This window comes from Mustela nigripes, chromosome 8 (genome assembly GCF_022355385.1).
Source record: "Mustela nigripes isolate SB6536 chromosome 8, MUSNIG.SB6536, whole genome shotgun sequence".
Taxonomy (NCBI): domain Eukaryota; kingdom Metazoa; phylum Chordata; class Mammalia; order Carnivora; family Mustelidae; genus Mustela; species Mustela nigripes.
The window spans coordinates 7,034,818-7,048,750 of NC_081564.1; the positions used below are offsets into that span (position 1 = coordinate 7,034,818).

A 13,933-nucleotide genomic window follows, 5' to 3' on the forward strand; every position below is an offset into this window, starting at 1 on the left:
GGGGGGAGGGGGTTTGGGAGAAGGGGGTGGGGTTATGGACATTGGGGAGGGTATGTGCTTTGGTGAGTGCTGTGAAGTGTGTCAACCTGGTGATTCACAGACCTGTACCCCTGTGGATAAAAATATATGTTTATAAAAAATTAAAAATTAATTTAAATGGGGTCTTTCTGCTCCTGTCTGAGCACAGTAGCGGGACTAGCGGTGGGTGTGAGGTTGAGCATCAAAAGTAAAGGGGGTTTTAAAACAGGTGCCAGGCAAGGGAAGGGGGGGGTATGCCAGCAAAGACAGGGCAAAGGTCGAGTATGTGTAGACTGAACCTTAGGAGAAGATGCCAGGGAGGGAGGGGTGCGCCCCGGAGAAGGGCCATGTGCTGAGGGATGGTCTCTGGCCCAGGAGCACACGGATGAAAACCGTGGGAATGTGAGAGGACACAGGGTCTTAGTTTCGCCCTATGACTCTCCCCCCGTCGGTAGGCCAGCAGGGAATTGTGTTTGTTGACTTGTTTAGCATTGTTACATTTCTTCCCATTAGCGAAGCACTGAACATATTAAGACACCAGAAGCAGCAATGAAGTGCTAATTAGTTTATAACGATCCTTTGTCCCCACAACAGATTAAATTGAAATTCTCAGAAGCCTGGACTCTGGCCAGGCCCAGGAAAGCCATTGGAAAGCCGGTGCCTTTTTTTTTTTTTTTTCCCTTTAATCTCTACCATGATTATGGAGAAGACAAAATGAGAAGGAGGAGATTTTGTTCTGTCCCCAGGGTGTCGCTCACTCCCACTGTCCCAGGTGACACTCTAGCTGCCTAGGAATCAAGCAGCTCCTTCTGGGCACACCAGCGGGAAGTGCTTTTTCAATGCGCGAGCTCACCTCTAGCTTCTAAATTCCCACGTTCCCAAGATCTGCTGTCTTAGCTGAAGGCAGAGGTGAAGGTCAGAGCTCCTAATGCAGTCTGAAACCAGTGTGGACCTACAACAGATCTACCTGGCTCTTCCTGCCCCGGTTTTTTTTTTTTTTTTTAATATTTTATTTATTTATTTGACAGAGAGAGAGAGAGAGAGATCACAAGTAGGCAGAGAGGCAGGCAGAGAGAGAGGGGGAAGCAGGCTCCCTGTTGAGCAGAGAGCCCGATGCGGGGCTCGATCCCAGGACCCTGAGATCATGACCTGAGCCGAAGGCAGAGGCTTCAACCCACTGAGCCACCCAGGCGCCCCTTCCTGCCCCTGTTTAAGCAGCTTCGATGTCTGCCATAAAAGCGAGATGTGCACTTGGCACAGGAATCGAAGGAAGGAAGGATTCTCTGGGAGGGAAGGGGCCTCCGAGCTGTCGGCACCCAGCTTTTGAGTGTGACGCCGTGAGGCAGGAGGCTTTCTGAGAGGCAGGGGCTGGGAAAAGGTGCTCAGGGGTGGGAACCGGCTCTGCCCTGTGGCAGCTCAGTAAATCTGGGTAGACGAGAGGACTCCTGTAGCCCTCGCCCCCTTTTTCAGTAAGGCTCTTCAATAAGCCCTTCATAAATAGGAGAGAGAAACCAGTTAATGTACTGAGCCCCTAGCTCTGCGTTATTCAATCCTTACAAGAATCCTATAAAAGTCCGTATTACTAGCCGCCTCCCCCCCACCCCTCCTGCATTTCACAGGCAAGGACTCTAACAAGCAGAGATGTTGCAGAACAGGTCCTAGGTGTCACAGCCGGCAGAAGGGAGGCTCCACACCCGAACCCATGTCTCTTTGACCTCAAAGTCCGAGTACTCAGTGGTGTTCAAGCCTGCACCTCTCCGGCTTCACCCAAGGCAGTCTCAGCTCAGGCCAGGTGGGTCAGAAGAGCAGACTGGAAACACATGTTACTAAGAATACTATTGCTGTCACACAGGCTTTGGAGATTTGGGCAGGATCTTTCTAGCTGGCGTGAATCTGCAGATGACAGTGCGGCCCGCGCAGGAACAAGGCGGAGCCACGCCGCCTTCACTGCAACCCCCATCGGTCCCTGAAGCAGAACAGTAACCTTCTGTCTGCGCACACATATAGGCAGACGTCGTGGCGGTACAACCCAAAGGCCGGGCCCAAAGTAGGGGCCTGACACCTGTCTGCTGTGGCTGGTTAAAAACAGGGGGTCGGGGCGCCTGGGTGGCTCAGTGGGTTAAGCCGCTGCCTTCGGCTCAGGTCATGATCTCAGGGTCCTGGGATCGAGCCCCGCATGGGGCTCTCTGCTCTGCAGGGAGCCTGCTTCCCTCTGTCTCTCTCTGCCTGCCTCTCCATCTACTTGTGATTTCTCTCTGTCAAATAAATAAATAAAATCTTAAAAAAAAAAAAAAAAAAAAAAACAGGGGGTCTACCGCTGACACCTTCCTTGTGGGGTCGAGCTTCTCGCCTGGTCACTTACCTTAAGTTGATTTCCCACTGCACCACCGATCGGTCCTGTCCTCCCGCCGTGAAGGCCCAGCAGCCGTCATAGGAAAGGGCCATTCCCGCCACCCCACTGGGATGGCATATGATGGCAGCTGTCTTGTGTGGATTGCCATCAACTGGTAAGATCTGAAGACCAACCTAGAGAGGAACAGGTCATTGGAAATTCAGATTCAGATGACTGGGCCCCAAGCTCGGGTCTGGCACGTCCGCGCATCACCCCTAGTGCGGTTTACTGGAAGGGCCTATGCTTCTGGAGCCACCTCAGTGTGTGCCAGCCTGTTTCATAGGGTTGGGGGTTCACACACACACACACACCCCTGTGGGGTCGTCCCTCAGGAGAGATGCCAGGTTGCGGTAGCAACACAGGAAGGAAACTTTTACTGGTCTTCCTGGTCAGATGTCCAAAGTTTTCCAGGAGAGTTCTAGAATCCTATGATTTTATGCTTTTCAACAGATTATTTATTAAACGTAGAACCAAGTGTAGCTAGTTTGCACGTCTTTATGAGATTTTTCCATGTCAATAAATCGGAAAGAAAAAAAAATCCTTTGGTGACCCCGTGTCTTCATGGGAGTATAGAAAATGCAGTAACTCTGCTCAGAAATGCTTCCTAAGACCCAATTTTCACTCGTTTAATGGCAATTTTCAGGATCACTGTGAACCAGGAGGAAATAGGTCATAGCTAGGCTATGACCTCTGGCATCCTGGAGTGTGATCCTCGTCGGGGCGGACTGCTACCCAAACCACACAGAGACGTCTCCCGGAGGCAGAGAGCCAAGGGCTGATACCTTGTCCCTGTTAATAAACACCATGTAGCGTTTCTGCAGTTCCAAGGTGCTTTTCACCGGGAGGATTTGTATCTGCTCAATGGGAGAACCAAAAACCGGCCCGAGAAGCGTCTTTCTGCATGAGAAAAAAAAAAAAAAAAAAAAGAAACACTTTTTTTTTTTTTAATTCCACAAATCTGAACGTAAGCTCCCTGACTAGCTACCTTTCATGAGACCGCACACGTTTTGCATTCCCAATTTCCTGTCCTGTCACTCAGCAAAGAACCTCTCTCTCAGCCGCTGCTAACAGCCGCCATAAATGAGGGGCAACAGCTCCAAACAGTAAATGCTCCAGGGAAAGTCTGATTGTGAAGAATGCTTTCCGTGGTGGAGGCTCTGACTTGCCTCCTTGACAGCTGAGTGAAGGGAACATTATGCCTCGAAAACGTGTATAGGAACAAGGGACAGGGAAAACGCGTTGAGGAAGTGGCACGCGTTGGCGGGGTGTAGGGAGACACCCCTCTCCCAGGGGCAGCCCGAGAGATCAGAATGAGGGGCCGCCCACGGCTCCAGACCCCTGACATACATGCACCTGACTCCAGGGGCAACACATAGACTTCCAAAACACCGTCTGTGAAAATAACTGTAATGAATCATACCCCGGCAATGGTCAGGCTTCTTTAGCTCAGACTCTGCTAGGAATCTGATCCCAGGCGAGGCTCCGGGACATCACCTGCAGCCCAGACAGGAGCTTCAGGACCCCTGGCTCCCAAAGACACCTTCTGAGGTCTCGGAGGCATCCTGCTGTGTTTAATTCTTAAACTTCTTTTTTTTTTTTTTAAGATTTTATTTATTTGACAGAGAGAGATCACAAGTAGGCAGAGAAGCAGACCAGGAGTGGGAAGCAGGCTCCCCACCGAGCAGAGGGCCCGATGTGGGGCTCGATTCCAGGACCCTGAGAGCATGGTCTGAGCCGAAGGCAGAGGCTTTAACCCACTGAGCCACCCAGGAGCCTCATGCTTTATTTAACTCTTAATTATGAATCCTTTTTGCTTTTTATCAGGGCCCACGAGATTCACTTTATAACCTATGAGAGCTGGATCTTCTCCCATGTGAGGTCCGTGGCTATTGCAAACTTTTTATATGATAAGCCCCTCGTTGTTTAGATAGGTTTTCTCCCTGGGGCCCCCCATGCCCAGCCCGTGTCTGGCGGGGACAGTACACACCCCAGGCGTGTGCACTGACTAAATGAAGCGCAAATCCATTAAGCAGTCTTTTTTAAGGCCAGGCTGTGCCAGGCTCTATGTGAGGGGCTCGGGACACACCCGTGAGTGAGGTTTAGTCACGGCCACTGAGCTCACAGCCTGACAAGAGATGACAAACACTTGGAAGCACCGTGAGGGGAGAGGTGTAGGAACGCGCGAGTGCAGGGCCCCGAGACTGCTCTGAGGAGGGAGACGTGCGAGCTGGGTCTGCAGTGGTAAGTTGGGAAGGTAGAGAATATGGAAGAGGCAGACAACAGGCAGCAAACAGGTGGCACAAGGCCGCGGGAAGTGGGCTGTGAAGAAAACATAAAGGGGCAGGAGCGGGAGGAGGAGGGCAGTGAGCTGGGCAAGGGGCCGGGGCCAGCTGTGAGAGTGCCACGGGCAGGGGGCCGTCAGGTTGGTGATCCGCGGTCAAGTTCATACACATGGAGACTTAGGTAAGGTGTCAGACACGCTAAATGGCCGCCTGAGGGACCACGCACCAGCTAGCTGCCGGTCACCCTGGGTAGGGATGTCCGAGGGCTTCCCCCAAGCATCACCGAGTAGACAGAGGTAGGGAGAGCACGGCTAGGGGCAGACTCTGGTTTGAATCCCAGCTTGGACCCTCGAAGAGTAGGGGCAAGGCTGCAGAGACCACCACAAACTGCTGGTGGGAATGATACCTGGTGGCATTGCTTTGGGAAACAGTCTGGCGGATCCTCAAATGGTTAAACAGAGTTACCAGGTGACCTGGACATTCTGCTCCTAGGTCTTTGCCCAAGAGAAATGAAACAGGGCTCTGCCTGGAAACCTACACAAGCATGTTCACAGTAGCCCAGAACAGAGACGACCCAAATGTCCGACAACAGGTGAATGGATAAATAGGGTAGGTTTATACCATGAAATATGAACCAGCCGTAGAAAAGGAAGGAAACACTGACACACAACGGTAGCACGGACGAGCTCTGAAGCATCTTGAACGAAGCCGGACACAAAAAGTCACATGCTACATGGTTCCACTTATGTGAACTATCCAGAATAGACAAATCCACAGAGACAGAACATAGCTTGGCGGCTGCCGGGGTGGGGCAGGAGTGGGGGAAGGGAGGGATGGGGAATGACTGCTCATGGGTATGAGGCTAAATAAGTAAAACCTTTAAAAAATTTTAACAATGGGTATGGGCTTATTTTGGGGTGGTGGAAATGCTCTTAAATTAGATAGTGGTGATGGTTACACAACTTGGTGAATATGATAAAAGTCCCTGAAAAGGGGTAAATTTTATGATAGGTAAATTACATCTTAATTTAAATCATAAATAAGAAAAAGGGGGGAAAACATCAAACTAAAAATCAGCCTTGGTGCCTCGGGTTCCTTGCCAGCACATAGGGACAATGACACGCCTACCCCGAGACTGTGTGAACAGCAAGTCGGTTAATATACATAAAGCACTCACAACAATTTCTGGCACATAGGAGGACCCTGGAACTGTCACCTCGTATTTGTTAAACGTTATCTGACAATTTTGCAAAGTTAATATCTTTTGCTTCTGACTGAAATATGTCACATACTCCTTGCAAACCATTTCAGACATTTAGACATGCAAAAGCCTGATAATCTACCCAGACCCCCACACTGCCACACCCTGGAGTTCCCGGGGACTCAAGAATTTCCTTTATATATTCTAACATATACAGTTTTATGTGAAAAGTAAATACATTATAGAAATCTAACTATAGGAAAATACATTGTGTCTTGGGAGCTATTTCCATGTCACTACACAGACAGCATACTTTTTTTTTTTTCTTTTCTCAAAGCAGCATCATGTTTCAGCACAGTGACGAGTCATCATTTAACTAATCCCCTATTAATGGACATCTGGATTGTTTCCATTTTTGAAAGTATTTTCGAGCAAGACATCCTTTTACTTATGTCTCGGCATACTGTGTGAGGGCTTCTGTGGGCTACATTCCTAGACATCAGAAGACAGGATGCGATTTAGCAAAGGGAAATAAAGCTCTCTCCCAAAGAGCGTTTCCATGTCCCCCCCAACAGGCAGTGGGACTGTCCACCCGCTTATACCTTTGCCAACACTGTGTCCTGTCAGTCATTTTTATTTCACTAATCTGATTTGTGAAAAAATGGTGTTTTGTTTTCATCTGCATCTTTGATACTCAAGTGAACATCTGCTCATAGGTTTATTGGCTTTTTTCTGCTCACTGCCTTTCAAGTTCTCAATATTTTAAGTGCATTTTAAAATCGCTTTTTATTTGTCATGAAGAGACAATTCCTTCCCAATTAAGCTGTGGTTATGAGGCCTTGTTATTCCTACCACTTAAAAGATGCTTTATGGGGACGACTGGGTGGCTTAGTGGGTTAAGTCTCTGCCTTCGGCTCAGGTCGTGGTCCCAGGGTCCTGGGATCGAGCCCTGTGTCGGGCTTCCTGCTCAGCGGGGAGCCTGCTTCCCCTTCTCTCTCTGCTCTGCGCTCTGTTGCTCTCTTTGTCTCTCTCAAATAAATAAATAAAATCTTTTAAAAAAATAAAACAAAAATGAAAATATCCATTATGCTAATTTCCAATTCATTGTCAGTGGCAGAAATTCCAAACTGTGTGGCTTGGAGTCCCTGCTTAGTAACTGTTAGCATCCCCAATCTACCTGCAGAGTGAACTCAGATTTACTCAGGACTTGCATATCCATGGGATATTCCATTTCCAAAAAGTTTGTGTCCGTTAAAGATGATGTACGAAGATTCTGAGATCTTCCTAAAATCCTTTCTACCTACTTCTTTCAAATGTCTCCTTCCCAGTGTTTTGATATATTTTTTTTAAAATGGTGCTGAATTTCTCTCCTGTGCCTGCCACATGACATGGCATTTCTCAATTATTTTTCCTTGTATCCTTCTGGAAACAAATGTTTAAAAAAGAAGAAGATGATGTTGATAATCTTGGGTGATGCTGACCTTTGAGGACCAGAACCCTGATCCTCCTCTGGCACGGGGCCAACTGCTGTTGGCGTCGCACTTCCTTCTCTCAGGTGAGGTCCCTAATGGGTTCTCACCTGTTGCTCTAGCCTCTGGACCTCTGTTCTTTCCGGCCATACCCATGAGGCAGCCAAACCACAGGCGGAAAGGGACGCCCTCTCTAGGGCTGACTAGGTAGGAGCCCACGGCCAGGGCTGCACCTGGGCCCAGTAGTGCCAAGTAGAGGACGGGGTCAGAATTAGGCTCATGGGTTGAGTCCCACCCCATCCTAAGCACAAGCTCTGTCACTGCTCTGAACCTCAGTGGGATATTACTTGAGAAGCAGGAGAGTTGTTGAAGATGAATGTGGAGCCTGGTGCAGAGGTGATGCACCATGATCTGTATCTGTCACGAGGAGCAAACCTAGGGAGCCCCGGGCCTAGCAGCACATGGGCCAACCACAGATGTTGACCTACTTCAAGATGGAGGAGCTGCTGCTCTGAGATGAGCAGCTTTGGATGCCCTGGGGTCAGTCCTTTGGCCCCTCCTCTATATGCTCGTCCCCTCTAGAATCTTCTCTCGTCTCATGGCTCTAAAGCACCATGTGCTCCCGACCTCAAATGTGGACCTCCAGCCCAGGCTCTCCTACAAACTCCACTCCCCTACCAAGATGCCAATGCCGGGGCAGCAGGAGCACGGCTGTCGGCATCCCTACCTTCAGCACCTCGGACAGAACCTGGCTCAGGTAGGGGCTGGGTAAACACTGAGTGAGCACACGAATGCCATCAGGTAAACTTAAAAACGCCTCTAGGAAGCAAGAGTAAGGCAAATCGCACAACGACGGGCCCCTGGTGGCTCAGTGAGGAGCGCCTGTGATTCCTGATCTCAGGGTCAGTTTGAGCCCCACAGTGGGTATAGAAATCACTTCAAAAAAAAAAAAATAAAATCTTTTTTTTTAAATCGCACAATTGATACTATTCAAGTGAAAAGATGTTTTTAACGCAGGAGGAGAAGATAGGAGAGTTTATAAGGCATCAGCGACTTTGCGGGGTCCTTCCCTGGGTCTCGGGCCCGGAGCTCTGGCTCCCTCATCTCCGTGCGGGGCTGGGCTCAGAGGCAAGGGCTCTGGATTCATATCCTGCTTCTGGCGACTCCCCAGCCACGGGACCCTGGGTGAGACTTACTCAACTCTTCTGCACCTCAGTTTCTTCCCCTGGGTAGTGAGAGATAGTAAAGGCAGCCAAGCTGCTCATGGGTCTGTAAGCCGGGACTTAGAGAAGATGGGGATGGAGAAACTGAGGGAGGCGTCACGCCAGCGGGAAGCTGTTAGCGCTTACCGGCACATTTTGGTGGTAGAATTAAAAAGTTTCACTTTGTAGCCGCTGTTGCAAATGAGCAGGAAGAGCTCCTTGGTGAGCGGTGGGTACCAGACCATACAGGTGGGATAGTTGCCCTGGTCGGTGCGGTGAATGTCCAAGATCTCCAGGTTGTCTCTGCAGCTCTTAAGAAGATTATATTCAATCTGCAGAGGAGGCCAGATAGACACACATGAGGCTTGAGCCAAAGAAGGCAGTCAACAGTCCTGTTCTGGGGGACAGTACTGGTCCCCCTAAGAGAAGACTTGCCTAGACCCTCACTCCTAACAGGCTGCCCTGATGAGCATTCCTTATGAGCAAACACAATGAGCTGCTCTAAAAACACGATGCTACTTACCCCTCCGGACTCCCCTGCCAAGTCATACTGTTGTGCCCATTTTACGGGTTAGAAAGCAGAGGTTCAGAGAGGTTCGGTGGGTTGCTCAAGGTCACATAGCTAAGAAGTAGCAGGATGAGAATTCAAATTTAGGTCCAACGGACCCCAAAATCCGAACTCTCACAGTTGTGTCCTACCGTCTCCCTTACCATTATCTCGGGAACTCTTCAAGGGTAGGAATACATTCATACCTAATCTCTATACTTGACAGTCATAAATTGGTAGCTTGCCGAATTTCATCCACTGGCAGGTTTTGGTGGCCAGACCATAACGAATGGATGACTGGACGGCCAGTAAAGGAGAGATGGGAATGGAAGAAAGGGAAGGAGCGAGGAACAAAGTTTAGATGCACAGATACAGATCTTCCTTGACTCGGGGTGGGGTTACGTTCCAATAAACTGTTTTAAGTTAAAACGGTCATAGACAAAAATGCACTTAATATGCCTCCCCTACCGACCCCCACAGCCTGACCTGGCCCACCCTAATTGTGCTCAGAACACCGAAGTGAGCCTACAGTTGAGCAAAATCACCTACCACAAAGCCTGTTTTATAATAAAGTGTTGACTACCCCATGTAATTGATTGAACTCTGTCCCAAGCTTGACAGAACGGCTTGGCTGTGTGGGTGCAGCTGGTGGCCGGTGTGCTGGCTGTTCACCCTCATGGTCGCACGGCCGACGGGGAGCTGTGGCCGCTGCTCACCATCACACCAGAGGAAGGGACCACAGATCACGAGCCCGGGACAAGAACCAAAATCAAAATGCCAAGCGTAGTTTCTACTGTAAGGAGTACTGCTTTCGCGCATCCTTGAGAACAAGTGTCGACTCAGAGAGCTTTATGCTACCTCACTGTACATTCATTTTCTCCAACAAGGACCCAGACTGGGGGCCCGGTTCTAGGCCAGATGCCAGGGACCCAATCTCACAGGAGTGAGGTAAACGGACATTGAACAGCTCACCAAGAGCCTGTCCCTCCCGAGGCTGAGCAGCCTCGGCTCGTTGCTGTCCAGATGAACCCCAAACAGAAGACTGCGGATGCTTTTGCGATGAGAACGAAGCCTTGCCAGGTATTCCCAGACCCGGTGTCCGTTTCTGACTACCACCATGTAAACGGCCACAGTAAAATACACGTCCTGAATTGGAGCCAAAGAGCAGAAGTTATTCCTTTTTCAGTTTTGTAACTTAAAAATCATCACCATGTTTTCCATATTAATGCTGCCTTTAGGGCATTTTATCCAAAAGGAGATTTTAGTCTGTCTGAGCAAGTAATAAAATCACACCCATTTTATAGATGGGAAAACTCAGGTTAAAAGTAGATAAGCCACAAAGGTAAGGGGGGGGTTAGAAAGCATCCGCCTGACACTGGGGCCTTCTTTCCGGTCCCCACCTCATTCTGTGTGGAAAACTGAAACCCTGACTCTTTTTGCTTTGCTCCTCCCTTCTCTGTATCCAGCCATGCAAAATGAAAAAGGTATGATTTCCACGGCTGAGAGTGAGTTGGGAGTGTGCGCAAGACCAGCCTAAAGGGAAAGGGACACCTAACTTGGGAGCTGCAGGGGCCCGGAGGCTCGGCGGCCGGCCTATGAAGGTTTGGAGCACAAAGACCAGGGTAGAGGCCGGGCACACAGGCAGGGGTGGGGGCGCAGCAGTGACGTGGCAAGCAGCGGTGGCTCTTCCCCCTCACCCAACATCAAGGCAGGACGAGCGCATGGCAGACCAGGAGAGCTGGCAGGAAGAGAGAGGCTAAAGGTCTCAGAAAATCTTTACTGAGCTTAAGAGCCCTATTCATAGAGGGAAGGAACGGAATCCAAAACACCGGGGGAAGATGGTGCTTTGAGATACATGAGAATGTCATCTTGTCAAAAATCAAAGAGAAAGATGAAAGAAGGGGACGCCGAGGAAGGGGTCCGGAAACCAACACACCGACATGAGCTGTCAGGATGGCAGAATCCCCGCCTGCGCGTCCTGAGGCCTAGGCTCCTTTCGAGCGACAGTCCCTCCTCTCTCTATAGAGGCCTTGTGGAGATACAGTTCACACCGCACACAGTTCACACCTTTAAAGTGTATGACTCTGTGGTTTTCAGTGTATTCACAGATCTCACCACCACAATTTTAGAGCATGTTCACGACCCAAAAAGAACCCCGAATCCATTAGCACCCCCCCCCCTCGCCCGCCCCCCCCCCCCATGCCCTCTCTCCCTTTTGGTGGTAACAAGGTTGCTAGATTCCCTGGACAGTTCCCAGTGGAAACACTTACAGCAGTCGCCATGTACTGGGAGTCATGGGAGAAGCTGATATGAGTCACGCTGGTTCTGGAATATTTGAAAGGCTCTGGGATTTGGTTTTCTAAGGACATTGCATCAAGAATGTAAACTGTCCCCTCTGTGAAGCCAGCTCCAAGAAGGGCTCCTGAAATCACAAGCCAGAGAACAATGCTGGAAAAGAGACTTCATTCCTTCAAAAAACACCGACTCCAGGCCAGGCTGTGCTCTAGGAGCTGAGAAGACAGTAATGAACGTGACAGACCAGGACCCCCGGAGAGAAACGGAAAAGCATAAGGCTCTGGGGTGAGTGTTCAGACACTAACTAGGCACCGAGAGTCGGCAGGGTCCAGGACAAGGCGTCTCATCTAGCCTGCTGGGGGGAGCGTGGCCTAAGTAAGCTTCCTGGAAGCTGTCACAGCCAAGGGCACAGCCATCTGGGTCTGTTTTTGACTTGGAGCCCAAGATAGGCTGATATAATGAAAATACCTTCAGGATTGTAGGTTAGACTCTGGACGCCCAGCCCCTTCTCAAAGACCCTGCTGAAAAGGTACTTTTTCTCCTCATAATCCCACACTTTGATCATCCCACAGAAACTGCCAATGGCGATGAGGGGCTGGTACGGGTGGCAGGAGATGGCACAAATGGCATCCTTGGGCTCCACGAATAACTTCTCAAGTTTGGTCCCATCTGCCGTTAAGTGGTACACTGTCGCATCCGACGTTCCAATGATAAGATTCCTGTTTGCCAAGAAGGGACCCGACAGTATCAGTGTTTGCGGCGCATGGGGCACGGAGGCTATTCTGCTTCTAATTGCACACGAAACGCCTCTGTCGTCTGCAATTTAGTGACATTATTAACCCAGCGTCTCCAAAAATATACTACCAATACCCAACAGCCTCCATTTGCAAGGGAAAAAGCCCACATTTCTACATGTAAATGCAGTCATTAAGTATGCAGATGGACAGTCAGTTGTACAATTAGCTAATCTGCACATGCAAATATTCATTTGTGTATGCAAATATGGAGTGTGGTGCACACATACAGATGTGCCTGCAAATGCTGCAAGGGTAATTAAGCAGACTCGCAGATAATTCAGTCTTGAAATGTTATGGCTATTAATTATCAAATGCCTTTAACCGCAGCACTAGGACAAACTCGGCTTCGGGAGAAGATACCAAGCTCCTGCAAAGGCCTTCAAACACAACAGAGACTGCAGCTCAGGGATAAAAGCCCTTTCCAGTTTCCAGTCGCTAAAGATCCTTAATACGCATAGAATGCTTCATTCTAAAAAAATGACTGAACGGTGATTCTAATCAGCTGCGGAGATCCACCTGCGGGCCCCCGAGAAGGACCGAAGAGGAAATCCCGCTCTGTCTCGTGTCCCGGGAGCAAGGTGGCCATTCCACCGCGTGCCAACCGACAGAGAGGGCAGCAATCATTTCTTGGCCATTCAGCGGACTAGATTCATTAACAACCTACCTTACAATAAAAAGGTCACCTTTTAGAGTGCAGTCTGGAGGATAGTTTGATTTTTCGGTGGGGGGAGCTGCTGGGGTCTTGGAAAACGACAGGGTCCTTATGGAGCTCAGTTTGAAGTTGCTGTACCAGTTAACAATGGACAGGGTCCGATCGTAGAACTTAATGTTACCTCTAATATCACCTGTGACGATATAGCTGAAATGGAGAAAAACATCTGTCTGGGAAGGAACAGTAGTAACTACCAGGTACTGAACAGATAATTTTGTGTCCGGCTCTGCACTCCAGGTGTTGTAAAAATTTCACTATAATATTGTCCTACAAGGTTGATTTTACTGTTGTTTCACTTTACATCTGGGAAACGAAGCCTCTGAGAAGTTGAGAAATTTGCTCAAGGCCCCGGGTGGGGGGGGTGGTTTGCCAGATTTAGCAAATAAAAAATGCAGGACGCCAAGTGAAATTTGAATTTCAGTGAAGCAAGCAGTAATCTTTCAGCAGAAGTATGTCCCAAATACCGCCGGGGACCGACTTCCACACGGCAGCCCCATCAGGCCCCATGGCTAGACTGTGCGGGGATCCAGGTGTACCCAATGCAAAGCACATGCTCCTCTCTCTTCGCCCCGCCCTCCTACATCAGCCAAGGGCAGTGGCAGTGGGCGGTGACTGACATTCTCTGCCACGAGACCACAGAGGACACCAGAGTCCGTCCACCAGCCCTCTGAAATCACACAGCTTGGCAAAAGCACACAAGCCGCGTTACGGGAGGGCACTGCTGTCAGAGCCATATAAAACCCTGTCCGGTCGTCACAGCCAAAGGCAGTGTCGCGTGACAAAATGGCTTTTATTTCCAGTCCTCAGATCTATCCCAAATGGGCTTTTTCTTTTTTTTTTTTTTTTAAAGCTTCTGGCATAAGTCTAATCACAGTGGGGGGGGCAGGATGGGGAATGAATTTCCTCTTATAGATGCAAAGTGATTAAATGCAGTTTCTGATTAATAAGCGAGGCAGGTGGGCAGAGTAATTGGCGAGAACATCGTTCACTGCCCTCTGCTGGAAAGAAATGGCAAAAC

The 13,933-nt window shown here is 49.5% G+C and overlaps 1 protein-coding gene across 1 annotated transcript in view; it reads right to left on the minus strand.

Moving 5' to 3' along the window:
- The window catches only part of CFAP251 (cilia and flagella associated protein 251), a gene marked incomplete at its 5' end in the record, with an annotated part of 64,725 nt that overhangs the window by 27,541 nt on the left and 23,251 nt on the right, over positions 1-13,933 (minus strand). Inside the window, 7 exons of the mRNA XM_059409937.1 lie at positions 2,381-2,544; positions 3,193-3,307; positions 8,712-8,896; positions 10,084-10,257; positions 11,382-11,533; positions 11,875-12,125; positions 12,868-13,062. Coding sequence (XP_059265920.1) covers positions 2,381-2,544; positions 3,193-3,307; positions 8,712-8,896; positions 10,084-10,257; positions 11,382-11,533; positions 11,875-12,125; positions 12,868-13,062 — 1,236 coding nt within the window. The remainder of the gene's footprint in view (positions 1-2,380; positions 2,545-3,192; positions 3,308-8,711; positions 8,897-10,083; positions 10,258-11,381; positions 11,534-11,874; positions 12,126-12,867; positions 13,063-13,933) is intronic.